This window comes from Sander vitreus, chromosome 22, assembly GCF_031162955.1.
Source record: "Sander vitreus isolate 19-12246 chromosome 22, sanVit1, whole genome shotgun sequence".
NCBI classification, from domain to species: Eukaryota; Metazoa; Chordata; class Actinopteri; order Perciformes; family Percidae; genus Sander; species Sander vitreus.
In genome coordinates this window covers 1359441-1377730 of record NC_135876.1, presented here as the reverse complement: position 1 = coordinate 1377730, position 18290 = coordinate 1359441, and the positions used below count along the sequence as shown (strand labels likewise).

The following is an 18290-nucleotide window of genomic DNA, read 5'->3' as shown; positions in this document are numbered from 1 at the left end:
CTAGGCTACATTTCTTTGTGTTGTATACACTGCGTGTGTGCGAGAAGACCTTGCACTAATTCACACTTCCGACATCCCTTAGAGATTATTCATCTAAGACTTGCACATTATTCCGTCTATTGGTGTATGATGAGTTGGGAATGAACTGCAGTCAACGGCTGTAAACCGCCTATTCATTTCGAAAGAGCAACGGCCAATTGGGAAACACCAACACTCATGTCACCACTTACTCTGACCAATAGTGTAAATTCATCACTGCCTCACTCAAATTCAATCCTGCAGCCCCCACCCTTCCCATGTTGGGGAACAAAAGGGGGAGAGGGGTGTTCTGGGTGGAGCTCCAGATGTAAGCAGCCAAATGAGGCTCAAGGGCTGTAGCATTATGAAAGAATGAAACAACATTTGCTGCTGTGGCTTTTTCTTTAAGCAGGGTTCCTTTCAGCATTTCTCATCACACTACTGTAGGGATGTCACGAGAACCGATACTTTGAAAACGTGGCAGAACTGATTTTTTCGGACCTGACGGGGGCAGTAACATTACAAGTGTTCTAGTCTGACGCTAATTGTTGAAGAAGAACGCCGACCAGCACAGCAAAACAGAGAATAGTGCCTCATCTCCGTGCACAGTGCTCACTGACAGCTTGACCGCAGTCAGCCTCTGGCTTTACCGTACATCTCTACAGCAACGGCTTTCCCGACTTCACCTAGAGCTCCCAAACAGAAAGTAAGTCTGTTTCTCTCTGCCACTGTCTGTCACAGCCTAACGTTAGCTATGTGAAACAGCAGAGAGAAACATACTTGCTGTCTGGGAGTTCCAGGTGAACTCATGGAGGACATTACCGTTTGCTAGCTGTGTGGTGATGCTGGGCTTCGAAGCAGCGGGCTGTGGGCCAGAAGACTGACGTTTTCTCCAGACTAACATGTTAATCACGCTCTCCTTGCCCCCTCCACTCCACACCAAAACAGTGTCAAAAAGATCTGACACTGGAAAAATAGTGACATGACACTGTCCCAAAACATTTGTTTTTTTTGCCACTGCACACATTTTCTCAGGTTTTGAATCTAACCGCAGACCCATAATTGTCAGGCTTGTGTTTGTCTCTGTTGTCAACACTGCACCTCGTATTTCAGAGGTTGCTCTGAAGAGATAAGAGCATGAAATTGACACATGCATTGATTCACTTCCCTCTCAACTCTTTGACTCCCTCAGTTCCCCCTCCCTCTCCCTGTGTATTTAAGTGTCTTTTCACAGTAACATACTTTGCACTTATAATGACATGTACATGCAATGCAGAGGTTGAATGTGTGTGTTAGCATGTGCATGCATGTGTGCTAACCCTCTTCAGGGGTGTGTGTTTAAATGGTATGCGTCTTTAAATCAGCCCTGCCCACTTCTGACTATGCACATGGGCTCAAATAACACTGCATAGGAAGTGAGGAAATATAAATGTGTTTGTGGGTGCGCAAACCTTCCTCGTTGGAACAACTCTGGAGTTCTTCCTCTCTTTGAACAAAGGCAGAGGCTCTGCTCTCAGGCACAGAAAGAGCCATATGTATGCTCTCACACGCTCACGAGCACAAATGCATTTCATGTTTTTTTTTCTGTTTGTGAGTACTGCCCCCATTGGGCGGGACAGTCGTGCTCTTCCTTATTTGGATAGTTGGTGCGTCGGGGGGCTCGGGGTCACATGGGTGAACAGCAGAATCCTAGCGATAGGGACAAAAACTCAGAAGTACACCCTGACGTCTGCACACGAGAGTAAAGTAAACCAGGGCAGTAAGTCTCGATAAAGCAAACAACTGAGGGCAGAGCAAGAAAGGAGAGGAGTGACAGCTGTTGGACAGAGGAAGAGAGAGAGGTGCAGCAGAGCCGAGAGGGAGGGAGAGGGAGGGAGAGGGAGGAGAGAGGAGAAAGAGATAAGAGTGCGGCAAACAGGAGACATTGAGAGGAAGCACATGGTGTAAAAATGCCTACCAACTTCACTGTTGTCCCAGTGAAGGACAACACTAAAAAGGCAAAAAAGGGGAACGAGGAGGACGATGTGGATGACAACAATGTGCTGAAAGAGGAAGAGGAGGACGCCGCAGGTGAGATCAGATGTTGTTGTTTTTTAGCTCCGTCAGGTGGTCGATAAACGCAAATGAGATATTTAATGCTAATTCAAAGTTCACAACTTTTTAAGCTCCACTAATTCACAGATCTCTATTCTGAAGTGAGACTTTACCAGCCTTGGCACCTTTTTAAAGTTTGAAACACATCTTTACTTTTCTGTGACAGTAGATAGAGAAGTAGTCCCAGCAAGTTCCAGACTTTGCAGAGAGTATCCAGTGCACGCTGATAATTTGGCTTTATTGCAAGGGTTACTGTTTCCTATGTTTTTTAGAAAGAACTGTTTATGGGCTGTGTGTGGGTGGATAATGTGTAGGGAAGACAGTGGATTTCAGGGAAGGCTTGTTCATTTTCCAGCAACTGCGTGAGATGACGGTTTCCCTCACACGCCACTGCCGCTCAATGGAGTTGCACGTGAATTTTTGTTCCATTCCAGTGTTTCCCCTTTGGCCTGAATCTCTTTCCTAATTCCCTTTATTTACCCCATTCCATACCATAGGTTGCCTTTCTTTTGTATACAGTGTGTTTCTCAACAAACCATTTATTTTTATTCTATTTTTTTTTCCTATTTCGTATTGTTTCAATATACTGCCAGGTCTCCAAGTGTTGTAGTTACAAACACAGGACAAGCGCAGATGCTCTAATTGGGACACCCATGACTTTTGCATATCCTAACATCTCTCTGTGTTGATTACCATTGACATGCAACCTCTGACATGACTCACCCTCTGAAGTCCTTTCTGTGAACTTTAGTGAGCAACAAACAACATGATAACCCTAGTCTCTGTCGATGACATTCCAATTCTGGGATTGTTCAGGTGCCGCCGGAAATTCCACCAGATGTCCCTCTCCGCTTTGTTTGTGTTGGCTTTCTAAACTCCGGTGGATTTGTGAGGACTATGGTTAACTGCTCCTCAGATCTCTGCAGGGTAAATCCAGACAGCTAGCTAGACTATCTGTCCAATCTGAGTTTTCTGTTGCACGACTAAAACTACTTTTGAACATACACGTTCCACCAAAACGAGTTCCTTCCCGAGGCTGTTTTGCAGCAGCACCGTTGCTGCGTCCGGCGCTTACCGCCACCCATGACGATTGTGATTGGTTTAAAGAAATGCCAATAAACCAGAGCACGTTTTGCTCCCGTCCCGGAATGCTGTGTGGACTAACCAGACCCTCCTCCGCAGCACTGTGGAGGAAGGTCTGGCAATGCAAGACTAGGATAACCTTAACAGAGTGCCATTGTCTTAAGCATGATACATATTCCCATGTGAACCCTGCTGGACAAGACAAAATACATGCATTAACTTGAATAGCACTTGTCGATGTATTACTGTACAGTCATGTGCAGAAGTTAGCACACCCATGCTAAAGTTGACTAAAAAGAGGAATAAAAAAATCATCGTTTGGAAATTGATCTTAATGCCTTAATTAAAAAAATGAGGAAAAATCCAATATTTAAGGACACCAATTTTCTTTGTGAATGAATAATGTATCGTAAATAAATAAATCTTCTTCCTTAAAATACAGGGGGCATAAGTCAGTACACCCCTATGTTAAATTCCCATAGAGGCAGCAGAGTTTTATTTTTAAAGGCCAGTTATTTCATGGGTCCAGGATACTATGATCCTGATAAAGTTCCCTTGGCCCCCACATCACCACATACCCCTCACCATACCCAGAGATTGGCATGGGATACTTTCCATAAAATCATCTCTCTATCATCTCTTTATCAGGATGCATAGTATCCAGGATACTATGCATCCTGATAAAGTTCCCCTGGCCTTTGGAATTAAAATAGCCCCCCCACATCATCACATACCCCTCACCATACCTAGAGATTAACATGGTTGTATTTCAGTTAGTCTAATAGCTGGTTTGATTTGCATTGAGAGATGATTTTATGGAAAGTACCCCATGCCAATCTCTGGGTATGGTGAGGGGTATGTGATGATGTGGGGGCCAAGGGAACTTTATCAGGATCATAGTATCCTGGATCCATGAAATAACTGGCCTTTAAAAATAAAAGTCTGCTGCCTCTATGGGAATTTAACATAGGGGTGTACTGACTTATGCCCCCTGTATTTTAAGAACATTTATTTATTCACGATACATTATTCATTCACAAAGAAAATTGGTGTCCTTAAATATTGGATTTTTCCTCATTTTTTTAATTAAGGCATTAAGATCAAGTTCCAAAAGATAATTTTTTGTATTCCTCTTTTTAGTCAACTTTAGCATGGGTGTGCTAACTTCTGCACATGACTGTATGTGTGAAGTTCAGCAAATCTGCCCCCGTTCCCAATTTGAAAACCTTTCAAAACTTTGCGAAGCCTGATATAGTACCTGTTTTTAATAACAACAGTTTTCTGGACTTGGTAACACTTGGCTTACCTTTGCCCCACTAATCTGAATACCTTTTTCTTGACACGTAATTCATTCTACCTGGACATCAAAGTAACATTAGAGATTTGGTGTTTGAACAAAATTGTTTCCCTTCTCTTTGGCTTCTGCCAAGAGTATCAGCATGATATTTACCTGTTTGAAGGCATAAAGCCAGGGCAAAGTTTTAAAGCCCTCTCTTTTTTCCGAGAATATTCAGCAGGGAGAGGTCATGGAGTGCATATTTAACAAACTCCTCTCTAACACTCCATGTTTTGCCAGACTGTTGTTAGTGAAGTCTCTGCTTTTACAGCACTTACACACTAGAGCGAATCAGTTCCCAGTATTTAATTTCTGCCGTGGAGCTGCAATTACGGCTGCATGCTGGGTAAGATTTTACAGACTGTTGGAGAGAGAATGGCATTTTATTATGATAGTAATGCAGGATATCATACTGCGGCGTGCTTTGGTTTCCCCCCCAGTGCATGTTTGTGCACATGCAACCATAATAACCAACATGATGAGACATAGCTACAGTGCAAGAAATACAAATGTTTAAGTAGAAGTAAAGTGAGATTAGGTTGAAAAGTAAGAGTAGGTTAAAAAAAATGATGTTGCTAAAACAATGGATTGTACAAATGCTATTGTATTGCAATGTGAACATGAAAAAAATGCAGTGTCCACATAAACACAGTACGAACATAAAGTACAATGTGAGGGTAAGTAGCAGCAGTTCAAGATAATGGTTGAAGGGTTACTAGTGAGGGTCCTTAATAGGGTAAATGTTGTTCATGATCATGTTGTGTAGGAAGGGCCGGGTCAAATAGCAGTAACTGTTATTGATTATCCCGCTGGCTTGCTTCCTGTTGGCTGAGTGGGGGGTGTAATGTCCAGTTCTTCTCATTCACTCTGAATTCATTGTTTGTCTTACCCTCCCTTTCGGTTCTGTCTCTATTCCCGTTGACTTTTTCCTTCTGAAAATTAGGTTTGTGTCCTAGCTAACTCACTCCCATGAACCCAGTATTTACGGGGTTTCTGCCGGGGGTCTTAAAAAGTCTAACATTTCAAAATCTAAATGTGAGTTCAATATGAATACATTTATTTACTTTGCAAGTACTTTTGTGACTCTGCATTTCTGTGTATTTTAATGTCGTGATATAGGTCTTAAATTTAATTCATAAAAAAAAGAAGTAAAGTCTTACATTTGACTTGGTAAAACCTGCAGAAACCCTCTATTTAGGAGGTCCAGTTTGGACTTCTGAGACATTTGTTTAATATCCTGGTAAAGTAAAAGCATAGATCAAATAATGTCAGACTTCAATCCCTTTTGGGTGTTTTTGTGTCACCCTCTTCTACCTTATCTCACACAGTTAGCCATTCTTCTAACAAGAAATGTCCACAACACAACAAGTTAATTAAAAAAAATATGTTCTGTGTGAATCAGTGGTGGAAGGAAAGTAACAAGTGTTCAAACAACAAAACAAGACTGTATACTGAATGCCAACTTGATATCTTGGCCAATTCAGTGCTATTTGTTCCTCTCTTCTATGTGAATCCACATGAAAACACGTTGAAACACAATAGAAGAGCTTGGCTTGTGTTTTGCCAATGAAACACACATAAACAGTGTTATTGACTGCACTTTTTAAAACATTTAAAAACCAGTTCATAGTTGACATAGGTCACAGTTGGTGAGGCCTAACAGTGCCTGTGCACTGTAGGTTTCACTGTGTGTAACTGAACTGAAAGTCTCCGTTTGACTATGTACTGCTGAGTTGATGGTTCTATTATCCTGAGAATTCTTTGGCTTAAAAATCCCTTCATCACCTTATTGTTACCCCTCTTCTCATTGGGGATTCCACCGGACTCAAGCTTATTGTTAATTTGAGGGTCTGAATCTACTGTATAAGTTCACAGTGCCTTTTGCTGAAGTTGTTTCTTTTTGCTTTTATAGTCTTTTATAAAGGCTTATATTCAGTTTATCTTCAGTCATCTAAAGCTGACATTAGGCAACTGTATTTGAAATTGTTTAGATTAATAAAATCCATAAGGGCTCCATGTGTCTTATTTTCTCTGCCGCGTAGGGCAGACAGATTTTCGACAGAACACAGGGTTGCATAGGTGCATGGCAGTGGGGCAGTGTGTGAGCAGGAGCGTACATAATCATCAAAAATTCTGTGGAAGGTGGCTGGCGCTGGATTAAAATAACAGCCCTGTGTAGACCTCTAGTATTGACTCCCCAAGAGTGAATGTATGTTATAGTACAGCCCAGTCTCACGGTAATTTGTGAAATGGTCACGTAATTTAATCTATTGATTCATGTACACGGGCACGTTTATCTCTTTTTTTTTTTGTGATGGTCAGCACGTTTTTTAAACTAATGTATTAAGACCGACTATGTTAGCGAGTAGTATGAAAGGCTGGGTCAAACAACACAGGACTTTCACCCAGGAGACCGGGGATTGTGTCCCGCGTGTCACGTTTCCTAAACCCAACCGTCCAGTTCTTCTTTTCCTAAACCCAACCGTCCCGTTCTTCTTTTCCTAAACCCAACCGTCCCGTTCTTCTTTTCCTAAATCCAACCGTCCCGTTCTTCTTTTCCTAAACCCAACCGTCCCGTTCTTCTTTTCCTAAACCCAACCGTCCGTTCTTCTTTTCCTAAACCCAACCGTCCGTTCTTCTTTTCCTAAACCCAACCGTCCGTTCTTCTTTTCCTAAACCCAACTGTCCGTTCTTCTTTTCCTAAACCCAACCGTCCCGTTCTTCTTTTCCTAAACCCAACTGTCCGTTTTTCTTTTCCTAAACCCAACCGTCCAGTTCTTCTTTTCCTAAACCCAACCGTCCCGTTCTTCTTTTCCTAAACCCAACCGTCCCGTTCTTCTTTTCCTAAACCCAACCGTCCCGTTCTTCTTTACCTAAACCCAACCGTCCCGCTCTTCTTTTCCTAAACCCAACCGTCCCGTTCTTCTTTTCCTAAACCCAACCGTCCCATTCTTCTTTTCCTAAACCCAACCGTCCCGTTCTTCTTTACCTAAATCCAACCGTCCGTTCTTCTTTTCCTAAACCCAACCGTCCCGTTCTTCTTTTCCTAAACCCAACCATCCGTTCTTCTTTTCCTAAACCCAACCGTCCTGTTCTTCTTTTCCTAAACCGTCCCGTTCTTCTTTTCCTAAACCCAACTGTCCATTCTTCTTTTCCTAAACCCAACCGTCCAGTTCTTCTTTTTCTAAATCCAACCGTCCCGTTCTTCTTTTCCTAAACCCAACCGTCCTGTTCTTCTTTTCCTAAACCCAACCGTCTCGTTCTTCTTTTCCTAAACCCAACTGTCCCGTTCTTCTTTTCCTAAACCCAACCGTCCGTTCTTCTTTTCCTAAACCCAACCGTCCGTTCTTCTTTTCCTAAACCCAACTGTCCGTTCTTCTTTACCTAAACCCAACCGTCCGTTCTTCTTTTCCTAAATCCACCATCCCGTTCTTCTTTACCTAAACCCAACTGTCCCATTCTTCTTTTCCTAAACCCAACCGTCCCGTTCTTCTTTACCTAAATCCAACTGTCCGTTCTTCTTTTCCTAAACCCAACTGTCCCGTTCTTCTTTTCCTAAACCCAACTGTCCGTTCTTCTTTTCCTAAACCCAACTGTCCGTTCTTCTTTTCCTAAACCCAACCGTCCCGTTCTTCTTTACCTAAACCCAACCGTCCCGTTCTTCTTTTCCTAAACCCAACCGTCCCGTTCTTCTTTTCCTAAACCCAACTGTCCGTTCTTCTTTTCCTAAACCCAACCGTCCAGTTCTTCTTTTTCTAAATCCCAACTGTCCGTTCTTCTTTTCCTAAACCCAACCGTCCAGTTCTTCTTTTTCTAAATCCAACCGTCACACCCACATCACGGAATATTTGGCGATCGTGTTCATTTCACGGCCTACTGACAGAATCGTGCCGTGATCACGAAAGATGCTTCCCATTGAAATACATTAGTTTAAAAAACGTGCTGACCATCATGAAAAAAATGACATAAACCTACGAATCGATAGATTAAAAATGACGTGACCATTTCACGAACTGCCGTGAGACTGTGTGGTATAGTAGTACGTAGGCTCTACGCAGAGCCTTCACTGTGGGATTTATACTTGTGCGCTGGTGTGTCTGCGTCGTTCTAGCGTATCTCGGTCAGAAATCTGTAGCAGGAAGAGTGAACCATCTCCTTGATTTCAAGTTGTTTAAGGAGAACCAGGAAATGAGTCGGGGGGGAATGCAACGCTACCAAGCTTAGCAAAGCTGACCAGTCGCAGTCAGGGTTTTTCCTGGCTCAGAATGTGCCTTTGGGTGGACAGATATTAAGTGGGGGGTCTGAGGCTCCTTCCCCAAGAAATGTTGAGCGTCAAAAGAGTATTTTTCTGTATTCTGATACATTTTTAGGCACAAATTTGAGTTGAAAACTTATTTATTTATGTCAAGGAAAACACAAACTTATGGTGGCAGGTAACAAATCAAAATATAAAAATAATAGAATATAATGCAGTAAAGAAGCTTTCATATCCGACTACACTTGAACACAAAGTCCAGTTCATTTGATTAATATGAACAGGCCATGAAGGTAACTTTTTTCCCCAAGGAGCACATTTTGCTCCTAAGTTAAAAAAGTTGAGTGACTTTCATAAGGTGACTGTCATTACTGTTGTAGCTAATGTGTAGCATAATACAATTGTGTTATGAATACAAAATGTGATGAAGTGTTATGTTTTCTGTTTTGAAATACATTCTTTTGATCAATAAATTATTAGTGATGTTGAATATACAGTAGTAGTGTAAAGGACCGCCCCTACTGTTCGGCATGCATATGAACTGCTGATTAATTGCAAAGTTTAACCTTCATAGTGTCAAATACAGTTTAACTGCTGCTGTTATGTGAACAGGGCTCAGCAGAGAGACGGAGCGGGATGCTGCTGCCTCTGCAGCTCGTTAAGGGAGTTAGTCAATGCCGATACAGGCTTGAACCTGTGGTTTTTATTAATGCTATCGTACGGCTCGCATTAGCTGTTAAAACTAACCGTACCTAAACACGTAATTGGACTACAATTTAACGCGCCTACGATATGTATGTATGTATGTATGTATATGCACAACGCTGCACAAAGCCACGCCTTTTGAATAAATGACACATAGTATGTGGAGCTTATTGCTTCAGTAGCAGTGTGCAATGTGTGTTTATAGTGGTTGTTCCCTTGTTTACAAAGCTAAATGCAAAACTGCTTTAGTAAAATGCAACCTTATTGTAGTGTTTAAGCTGAAAATAAGCAGGTGATTAGACCAAGTGCCTGCGGTGGTGCTGCCTCTGTCCCAGACATGGGTTTCCTGTTTTTTTTCCCAGGTAGGTCTGGTTCTGTTCAAAGCTGCCATCTGTATGTGGCTGTTTGTATTTTCTGTTTCTTCTTCTCTCCCTATAATGTTGTTTAGTCTCTTTGCTTTTGCATACTGCCCATGTCCTAGCTGTATTTTACAAGCGTCACATGCAATATGTTTTCAGCAAGCTACCATGCAATCATGATGGCAGTCTGATGTTGGGGTTTGAATTACATACTAGTTTCTTACAATCTATGTGAGTAATACATGTTCAGCTGTGTTGCGAGAACCTAGATAATTTGTTTGGGTGACTTATCCTTTTTCAGTCGAATAGTTTACCCAATAATATTTCACTCATTAGCATCAACTTTCTCAACCTTGTACCATTGTATCAAAAGTCACACGTTGGATTATCCATAACAAATACTTTAATCTCTAACCTAATCATTTTCCATGTGTATATATTTCCTCCTAGACAGTTGTCGTCTTTTTTTGTATCAAAACTTGCATTGAATCCTTCAAATAATGTTCCTTTGCGTTGCATTAGCATGCTAAGCTACCATCAGTGTGGTTGAAATAAAGCAACAGGTTGCCAAAGGGGAGCTTCTCAAAATCCCCAACGATTCAGGGAGGGCTCCTTCACTGTGGGAACATAATGACCTGAGTTCATGCCTCTACATTCTGTTTTGGGTTATGACTCAGGGTTTCCCGCAGAAAATGTATTAGTTAAGGTGGTAGGGTTGCCATCTGACCGGGGGGGGTATAGAGTCTATTAGTAGTAGTAGACTCTATACTACACACTACACTAAATATTTAATTTAAATATATAATTAATACATCTCTGTAGTGCAGACTCTGTACTACACACTACATTAAATATTACGTTTAAATAATAATAAATAATAAATAACCAGCTTTTCAAAACAATAGTTGCAATGTGCAATTTTAAGCTCATTAAACTATTTTCAAAAAAAGTGCTATAACAATTTTACTGGCATTGCTCCCATCATCCTCCGTGAGCCACGAGCTCTTCCACTTTGCCTGACAACTCTTCTCCAAAACAACCAGCTCTGAGATAACAGAGCTCAGCCCATAGCTTCACTCACTCCAAAGCAGATAGTATGCGTGAAATCAAAAACAGGACACGTCATTTCACTGTGTGTAGTGTTAACTACGCTAACTAACCGTGTATTGTGAACAGCTGGGTCTCAAAGACCGGGCAACAGCCGGGACGTTGAGAATCCACGCACGAGAGCTGATGGATATTTCCAGTCACTTCGTCATGTATTCACTTCGTTGAAACAAGAGAAGAAAGCCTCACTGATGTGAAGAATAGGACAGAGAAACATATATAAATGCTCTCTGCCTGCCGTATGCCAAGGCTCCGGTAAGTCCACTCACCCTGTCTCTGCCCGGGCATGCCGGTCAGTGTATGTTTTGGTCATTCAATTTTCATTTCATTAACAGGTATTAAAAAACAAAAAAACGAATGGTTATTTGATTTTCATTTTAAAATACAAAATTTGAAATTGAAATACAAGGCGTTTTTTCCTTTTCATTGTCAAAAGGGAATGTGGAAATTTAATACATGCTTTGATTTTAAGTTTCTATTTCCTATAACAAAAAATTAAATCACTAGAAAACAGAAATGAAAAAAAGTTTTTTTCATATTCTGAGCCCGGATGTTGCATTTTCAAGGCAGTAGCACGTTGTCTTGACATCCATGAGTAGCACCGGTGGAGCCTACCAGTTCTGCTTTAAACCAGGCTGCAGTTGAGGGAAACTGTAGCCTATACCTTCCTGAGCGACTGATCATCCGTTTTTTGCACCTCTTTACATTAATATACATAAATATGGCTATGAAATACATCATGAAATACATAAATGAGGCATACATATGTGCATTAGTCATTCATAGCCTATATGTATTTATTTCAGGGGACCTTTATTTATTTCCGTCTATTTATTTGCACGTTATATTCAAAGGAAGTTTGGTTGGCAACTAGCAAGCCTGCCTGACATCAGTGCATCAAAGCATATCACTATCTGCAAAGAAAAGAAAATTTGAATAAAACACGAGCGCAGCAGATTGGTCTGATTCCCAGCTTAGCTAGAGCGGGTAACGCTAGCTCTGCAGACGGACCAGAGTCAGTCAGCACCGGGGAGCGAACATGGAGCGAACCAGGGACCCAGGTGACAGGTTAGGTTACACCTGCTAGCTAGCTGCAGCGGCAGCAGCTAACATTATAACATTAGACCCAGCACCGGAGGTTTGCTGGGACCAGACTTTGGCGCTGTAACGGTAACGTTAATGTAACAGTAACGTTACAGCTGTGAACTGAAAGTCAAGTCCTCAGCTGGTTTGACTCTCTTCGGGCGAAGCTGTCTGCTGCGGGTAGAGACAGAGAGTCAGAGGGCGGCAGGGAGAAAGGGGAATAAAGAAATGTGACATTATGAAATAAAGTCCCTCCAAGCATTATCAAGAGTATAGCTAGGTTTTCAAAGTCATTTTAGCCTGGGCTGAAAGCAACACTGACAGTGGTAGCCTACACTGGCGCTGTTGCATTGGAAATGAATATGAAAAAACAGGCCTTTTTTTGTTTCTGTTTTCGAGTGATTTTATTTTTTGTTATTAGAAATAGAAAATGAAAATAAAAACATATTTTAAATTTCTCCCATTCCCTTTTGACCATGAAAAGGAAACAATTTTGTATTTTAAAACGTAAATCAAATAACCATTTGTTTTTTGTTTTTTAATACCTGTTTATGAAATGAAAATCGAATGACCAAAATATACACTGACCCATGCCCCAGCTGCCGCACATTTGTTGACAAACTCCGACGCACATGCGGCGGTGAAATGGCGATTTATCCCTTTAAATGTGAATAAATGACAGTTGCACTCACCGCCAGCAAATGCTCTTTCCGTTGTGATTGGTGGTATCTTGACAACTCACTGTTACCTTGTTTCCTACAGACTGCGTTGATGCGACTTGTACATTACAGCCACTCAAACAGGACAGAGTAACACGGCGGTTAAATATATATATTTTTTGAAGACTCAGTTAAGGCGGCATGCGCGTGTTGTTAAGGCGGGCCGCCTAAACTGCAAAGTGCTGCGGGAAACCCTGTGACTGGTATAGTCTCGCATTGCCAGACCTTCCTCCACAGTGCTGCGGAGGAGGGTCTAGCTAGTCCACACAGCATTCCGGGATAGGAGAAAAACATGCTCTAGTTTATCGGCATTTCTTTAAACCAAGCAAAATCGTCATGCCTCTGCAAAATAATCTCGGGAAGGAACTTGTTTTGGTGGAACGTGTGTACGTTCAAAGGTTTTTAGTCCGGCGGAATTTCCGGCGGCACCCAAGCAATCCCGGAAGTGGAACATTGTAGATATAGACCATGACTGGTATGACTGTTTGAACTGTAAAGTTGGGAAAGAAGCTTTGAGATTAAGTTGAGGTTGATAATGACAGTTAAGGAAATGTATTATGGGATGTATGAGGAATGGCTTATTAGCTATAATAAGCCATGTATGTTATTGGAGTTCCCAGTTTGGTTTGAGGGGTGTGGGAGTCTTCCTGTGTCCTAACGTGGACAAAGGAAGATGGTGTTCCTAATGTAACATTGGTTTCAGTCAGGTCAATATACCTTATGCAAATCCCTCCAATACTCAAAATGTTGCACTTCTGTATGTACTGTATAGTTATTTATTCTGTATTACCATAGCCATAGTCATAGCCTGTTCATAGCCTGCACATACCTGTAGTAATAGACACTCATATAGACACATATATTTATATATAATTTCATACCTTGTACTCTGTATATACTGTAGCATATGTTATTTAATCACTGCTTAAAGCACTTCTGGTTAGACGCTAACTACATTTCGTTGCTATGTACTTGTGATATGTGCAATGACAATAAAGTTGAATAAGAATATTAGTCAAGGCCGCCCCTTGTCTCTGTGGTGTAGTATGCTGATTGGTGTGTGTTGTATGTGAGTGAAGAATGAATGCAGGGAAGAGAAAAGAGAGAGAGAGAAGATTACTTTAGGAATGTAGGGTGTGAGACAAGGACTGGGACATAATGTGCCATGACATATTATCCCACAGAATATTTGATTTAGCAAGGCCAGCCTTGAAACTTAGTGTGTGTGTGTTACATATTAAAAAAAATATATATATATATATGTATATATATATATATATATATATATATATATATATATATATATATATATACACACACCTTATTGCCCCACTAGAGCACTGCGCTCCCAGAATGCAGAGTTACTTGTGGTTCCTAGAGTCTCTAAAAGTAGGATGGGAGCCAGAGCCTTCAGTTATCAGGCTCCTCTCTTGTGGAACCAGCTCCCAGTCTGGGTTCAGGAGGCAGACACCATCTCTACATTTAAGAGTAAACTTAAAACCCTCCTTTTTGATAAAGCTTATAGTTAGGGAGTGAGGAGTTTCAGCGTCCGCCTCGACCGGCGGGGGAGGGTGTGTGTCTGCAGACACGGAACCCCTTCTCTTCTCTGCTTCTCTTCATAGTTGTCAGATTCATCTACCATATAATCAAAGTAGAGGGAGGCAGGCCAGTACAGCCCGATCCGGCGGGGGAGAGTTCTAGCCCGACAAGGCTCCTCTCCTTCACCTGTCTCTTTTAATTATGCTGTTATAGTTTTAGACTGCCAGGGGACTTCCTTTGACACACTGAGCTCCTCTCTCATCTCTCTTTCCATCTCTGTGCATCCATGTCCCAGAAATGCTTGTTACTAACCTAGCTCTGGGGAGCTTATTCCCCGGAGTCCTTATGTTTTCTTTCACCCAGCATGTTTCCTTGGATTAGGGTGGCACCTAAATCATGGTTGCAGCTGTCGCTGTGGTCCTGCTACATGCCTTGCTATGCCCTGTTACACCCTGCTACGCTCTGCTGTGCCCTGCAGTACCCTGCTACGCCCTGCTAAGTCCTGCTACGCTCTGCTGTGCCCTGCAGTGCCCTGCTATGACATGAACTACTACAACTACTATTTCTAGTCACTGTTCCATTATCTTTATTGTGACTGTTATTGTTCATCACACCCCCAACCGGCACCGTCAGACACCGCCTACCAAGAGCCTGGGTCTGTCCCAGGTTTCTCCCTTAAAGAAAGTTTTCCTCACAACCCGAGGTTTCTTTTTTCTAAAAGGAAGTTTTTCCTCACCACTGTCGCACTAAATGCTGGCTCTTGGGGGAATTACTAGAATTGTTGGGTCTTTGTAAATTATAGAGTGTGGTTTAGATCTACTCTATCTGTAAAGTGTCTTGACCCTTGTTATGATTTGATACTATAAATAAAATTGAATTGAAATAAAAAGAAATACAGCAGTTAACCGCCACCTCAGTTAAACCTCAAGCATTTGCTTAACACTATATACAACTAAAATGTAAACTTCACTGAGATTTGGCCAAACATGGGAGGTCCTCAAAGCTACATAACCAGTATGAACACGTGGTTTGAGGTTTTGTTTTGAGGCTTGCAAAGATAAGGACAGGCAAAATATTCAGGTTGAGACTCATCACTTGGCATGTACCTAGGAAACAAAATCCTACATATGATGTACATACATCAAATTGTGTCCAGATGTCAAAATTTGTATTGGAGAAATCCCTTCATAAAGCCATTATCTCTTTCAGGCCTTCACCTTGATACATTCCAAGGTAAAGCTAAAAAGTAGTTAACAATCTTGAACCGTTCAGCTAAGAGAACATTTGGATTCCTGCTCATTGGATGGTTTAGAGCCAGGTTCTTCTTGAGGTTTCTGCCTTTAAAAGGACGTTTTCCTCCCCACCGTAGCACCAAGTGTTTGCTCATTGGGGAATGTTGGGTTTCCTTAAGATATAGTGTGCTCTATATGAAAATTGTCCTGAAATAACTTCCGATTTGACACTATAAATAACATAACATTTAATTGAATTTAGTCAGACAGTCCTACCTGACAGCTGCTTCCTGCTTCCTGTTCAGTGATCTCCTCCCCACCGGTTCCCAGCTCTCAATATGGTGTCTCTGATAAGCCCTCAACCAACAAGCACACACATTTTTGTGGCTGTATCTTTTCTCTAGATATACTCTTTCACTACTTGCTGTAGTTTGTGTGAGGCCCTCAGGGGTCATAAGGCTTTCGTTCACATTGTAGTTTACCATGTTTATTGGCTGTACAAACATGGTAAACTCCAGTTCCTTTCTCTTGACTAGGCTATGTTAACAAGCCGAACAATTCACATGTCTGTTACATTTAGACCTGGTGTGACATTGCTCCTCCAATCAGAAGCAAACCAATAAACATGCTTAAAGGGTAACTACCTTTTTTTTTCTCAACCTGGACCTTATGTCCCTATGTTTTTGTGTCTAAGTGACTGATGGGAACAACAATCTTTGACATTGGTCTAGTATTAAGTAAGATCACTGCAGTCTGCAGCGGAGAAACAAGCTACAATGTAAGTTAATAGGACAACTGTCCAGCTTGTATTTACCTTCACAAAAGTGCTCGTTTTGCCACTGACAGACTCAGATTAATATTCTAAGTGTCTGACAACATTATGGAAAGGATTTCTAAGGAGGTCGACCTTTCTGTTAAAGAGTAAGATCCTTTTTTTAAACATAAAAACATCCGCGAAATTGCGTTCCCTAAACCCACCAGACTCCATGTAAATAAACATCATTTCAACACCGTAAAATACACATTCAAAGTCGACAGAAACAAAATAAAACTATGAAAAGCCGTTTTGGGTCGTCTTTTCCAACCATCACAACTCTAGCTTTGTTGAAATAAACACATAGTTTACTGATTTACATGTGAAAATATGTTGGCTCTATACACGCTAAAAGTATTGTTTAAAAGTCTGGTGGGTTTAATGCTAGCTACCTCGGAGCTGTTTCTGGTTAAACAGAAAGGTCTTTAAGAGGTTTGATAAAGGTCTATCTCTGAAGGGATCCTTTCCATAATGTTGTCAGACACTTAGAATAATAATCTGAGTCTGCCAGTTGGCAAAAACAGAACTTTTCCTGGACCAAACTGACGATGAACATTTGCCCTACAGGGTTACATTGCAGCCCGGTCTGTGGCTGCCGGTTACAGCGTTCACACTTAATACTGGACCAATTTCAAAGATTGTTCTTCCTTTCAGTCACTTACACACAACAACATAGGAAATAAGGGTTGAAAAAACAGTAGTTACCCTTTAAAGTAGCTCTTTGGTTAAAGTCTGGTTTGAACTAAATGTCCCCACCCTTGAATGTGGTCACCAACAGCTATTAGCAGTCTTACTCTCCACAGCTAAGTGCTGGGTCAATGCTATTGATGTGCCTACATTTCCATTATCAAATGTGAGGGGACACTAATTAAGGCATTACAACAAAACAATATATTTATAGTGGTGATTTTGGACAGTTGTTTAATGTGATGCTGAGTTCTTTGCTTTTATGGTGTGTCTGTTTTACAAAGAGTAAATCTTCAGCAAATTACTAGGACATGATTGTTTTTGTACTGTTTACCAGCCACAAAGCTGGCGAGGAGCCAAGACTTTTAGAAGAGCAGATATACAGGTTAAATGTCTCCCCATGATTTGCATCATAGTTAAGAGGCCAAAAAGCCATGTCGGAGCCAGATGCAAACCTGTTCTCTGCTAAAGTGTCTTTGAACATGTCATTAAATCTCTGCCAACTTTAGAGACGCTATACTATAGCTGACAACATCATCACATAGCTGAGCTTTGGTGTTGACGGCTTCACAGGGCGTTGCAGGCCTGACTGATTTAGCTCCCTGACAAACAAAAAAACATAATTTGGACATTGTACATTTACACTTATTCCAAAATAGATAGCATTTTTGGGAGCACTTAAATGGCGACATCCCCCTCTTCTAGAGGCCATCATATCCCTCTAAATTGACTTTGCTACACTTGAAGGGGACACTGGGAGTAATTATAGAAGGTTTAGAGAATGACCTGGTGTGATTCAGGATGAAATCCTAAAATGTATTGTAAGAATAGTGACACCATCTGGAGAGCGGTGTGTGTGTGTGTGTGTGTGTGTGTGTGTGTGTGTGTGTGTGTGTGTGTGTGTGTGTGTGTGTGTGTGTGTGTGTGTGTGTGTGTGTGTGTGTGTGTGTGTGTGTGTGTGTGTGTGTGTATGTGTGTGTGCGTGCTTGATTTCTGTGGTCTACTTTTTGTCCAGCAGTCAGATGATTTTGTTGTTATCACATGACTATGATTCATTTGCACTTTTGGCCAGAACAATTGGGAAGGACTCGGTGATACAACCAGATGCTGTTTCACTCACTTGTGATGACTTTGCAATTTAGAAGTACAGATGAATGTCAACTGTCTAGAATTACATTACTCTTGTGTGCCAACCAATATGTTTTTTAGTTTCTGTTGCATTGATAATAATCTAAATGCCTTTGATGCTCTTGATTTGT

General features: G+C 41.4%; 1 protein-coding gene across 5 annotated transcripts in view; it reads left to right on the top strand.

The window, feature by feature from the left end:
- slc12a7b (solute carrier family 12 member 7b) overlaps positions 1-18290 on the top strand; it is a 108452-nt gene that overhangs the window by 23102 nt on the left and 67060 nt on the right. Inside the window, exon 1 of one of the 5 annotated variants that reach the window (XM_078281171.1) lies at positions 1633-2088. The exons of the other annotated variants lie outside the window; for them this stretch is intronic. Within the exon in view, the coding sequence (XP_078137297.1) occupies positions 1968-2088 (121 nt within the window). The 5' untranslated portion in view covers positions 1633-1967. Of the gene's footprint in view, positions 1-1632; positions 2089-18290 lie in introns of those variants that run through there. 5 annotated transcript variants of the gene reach the window in all.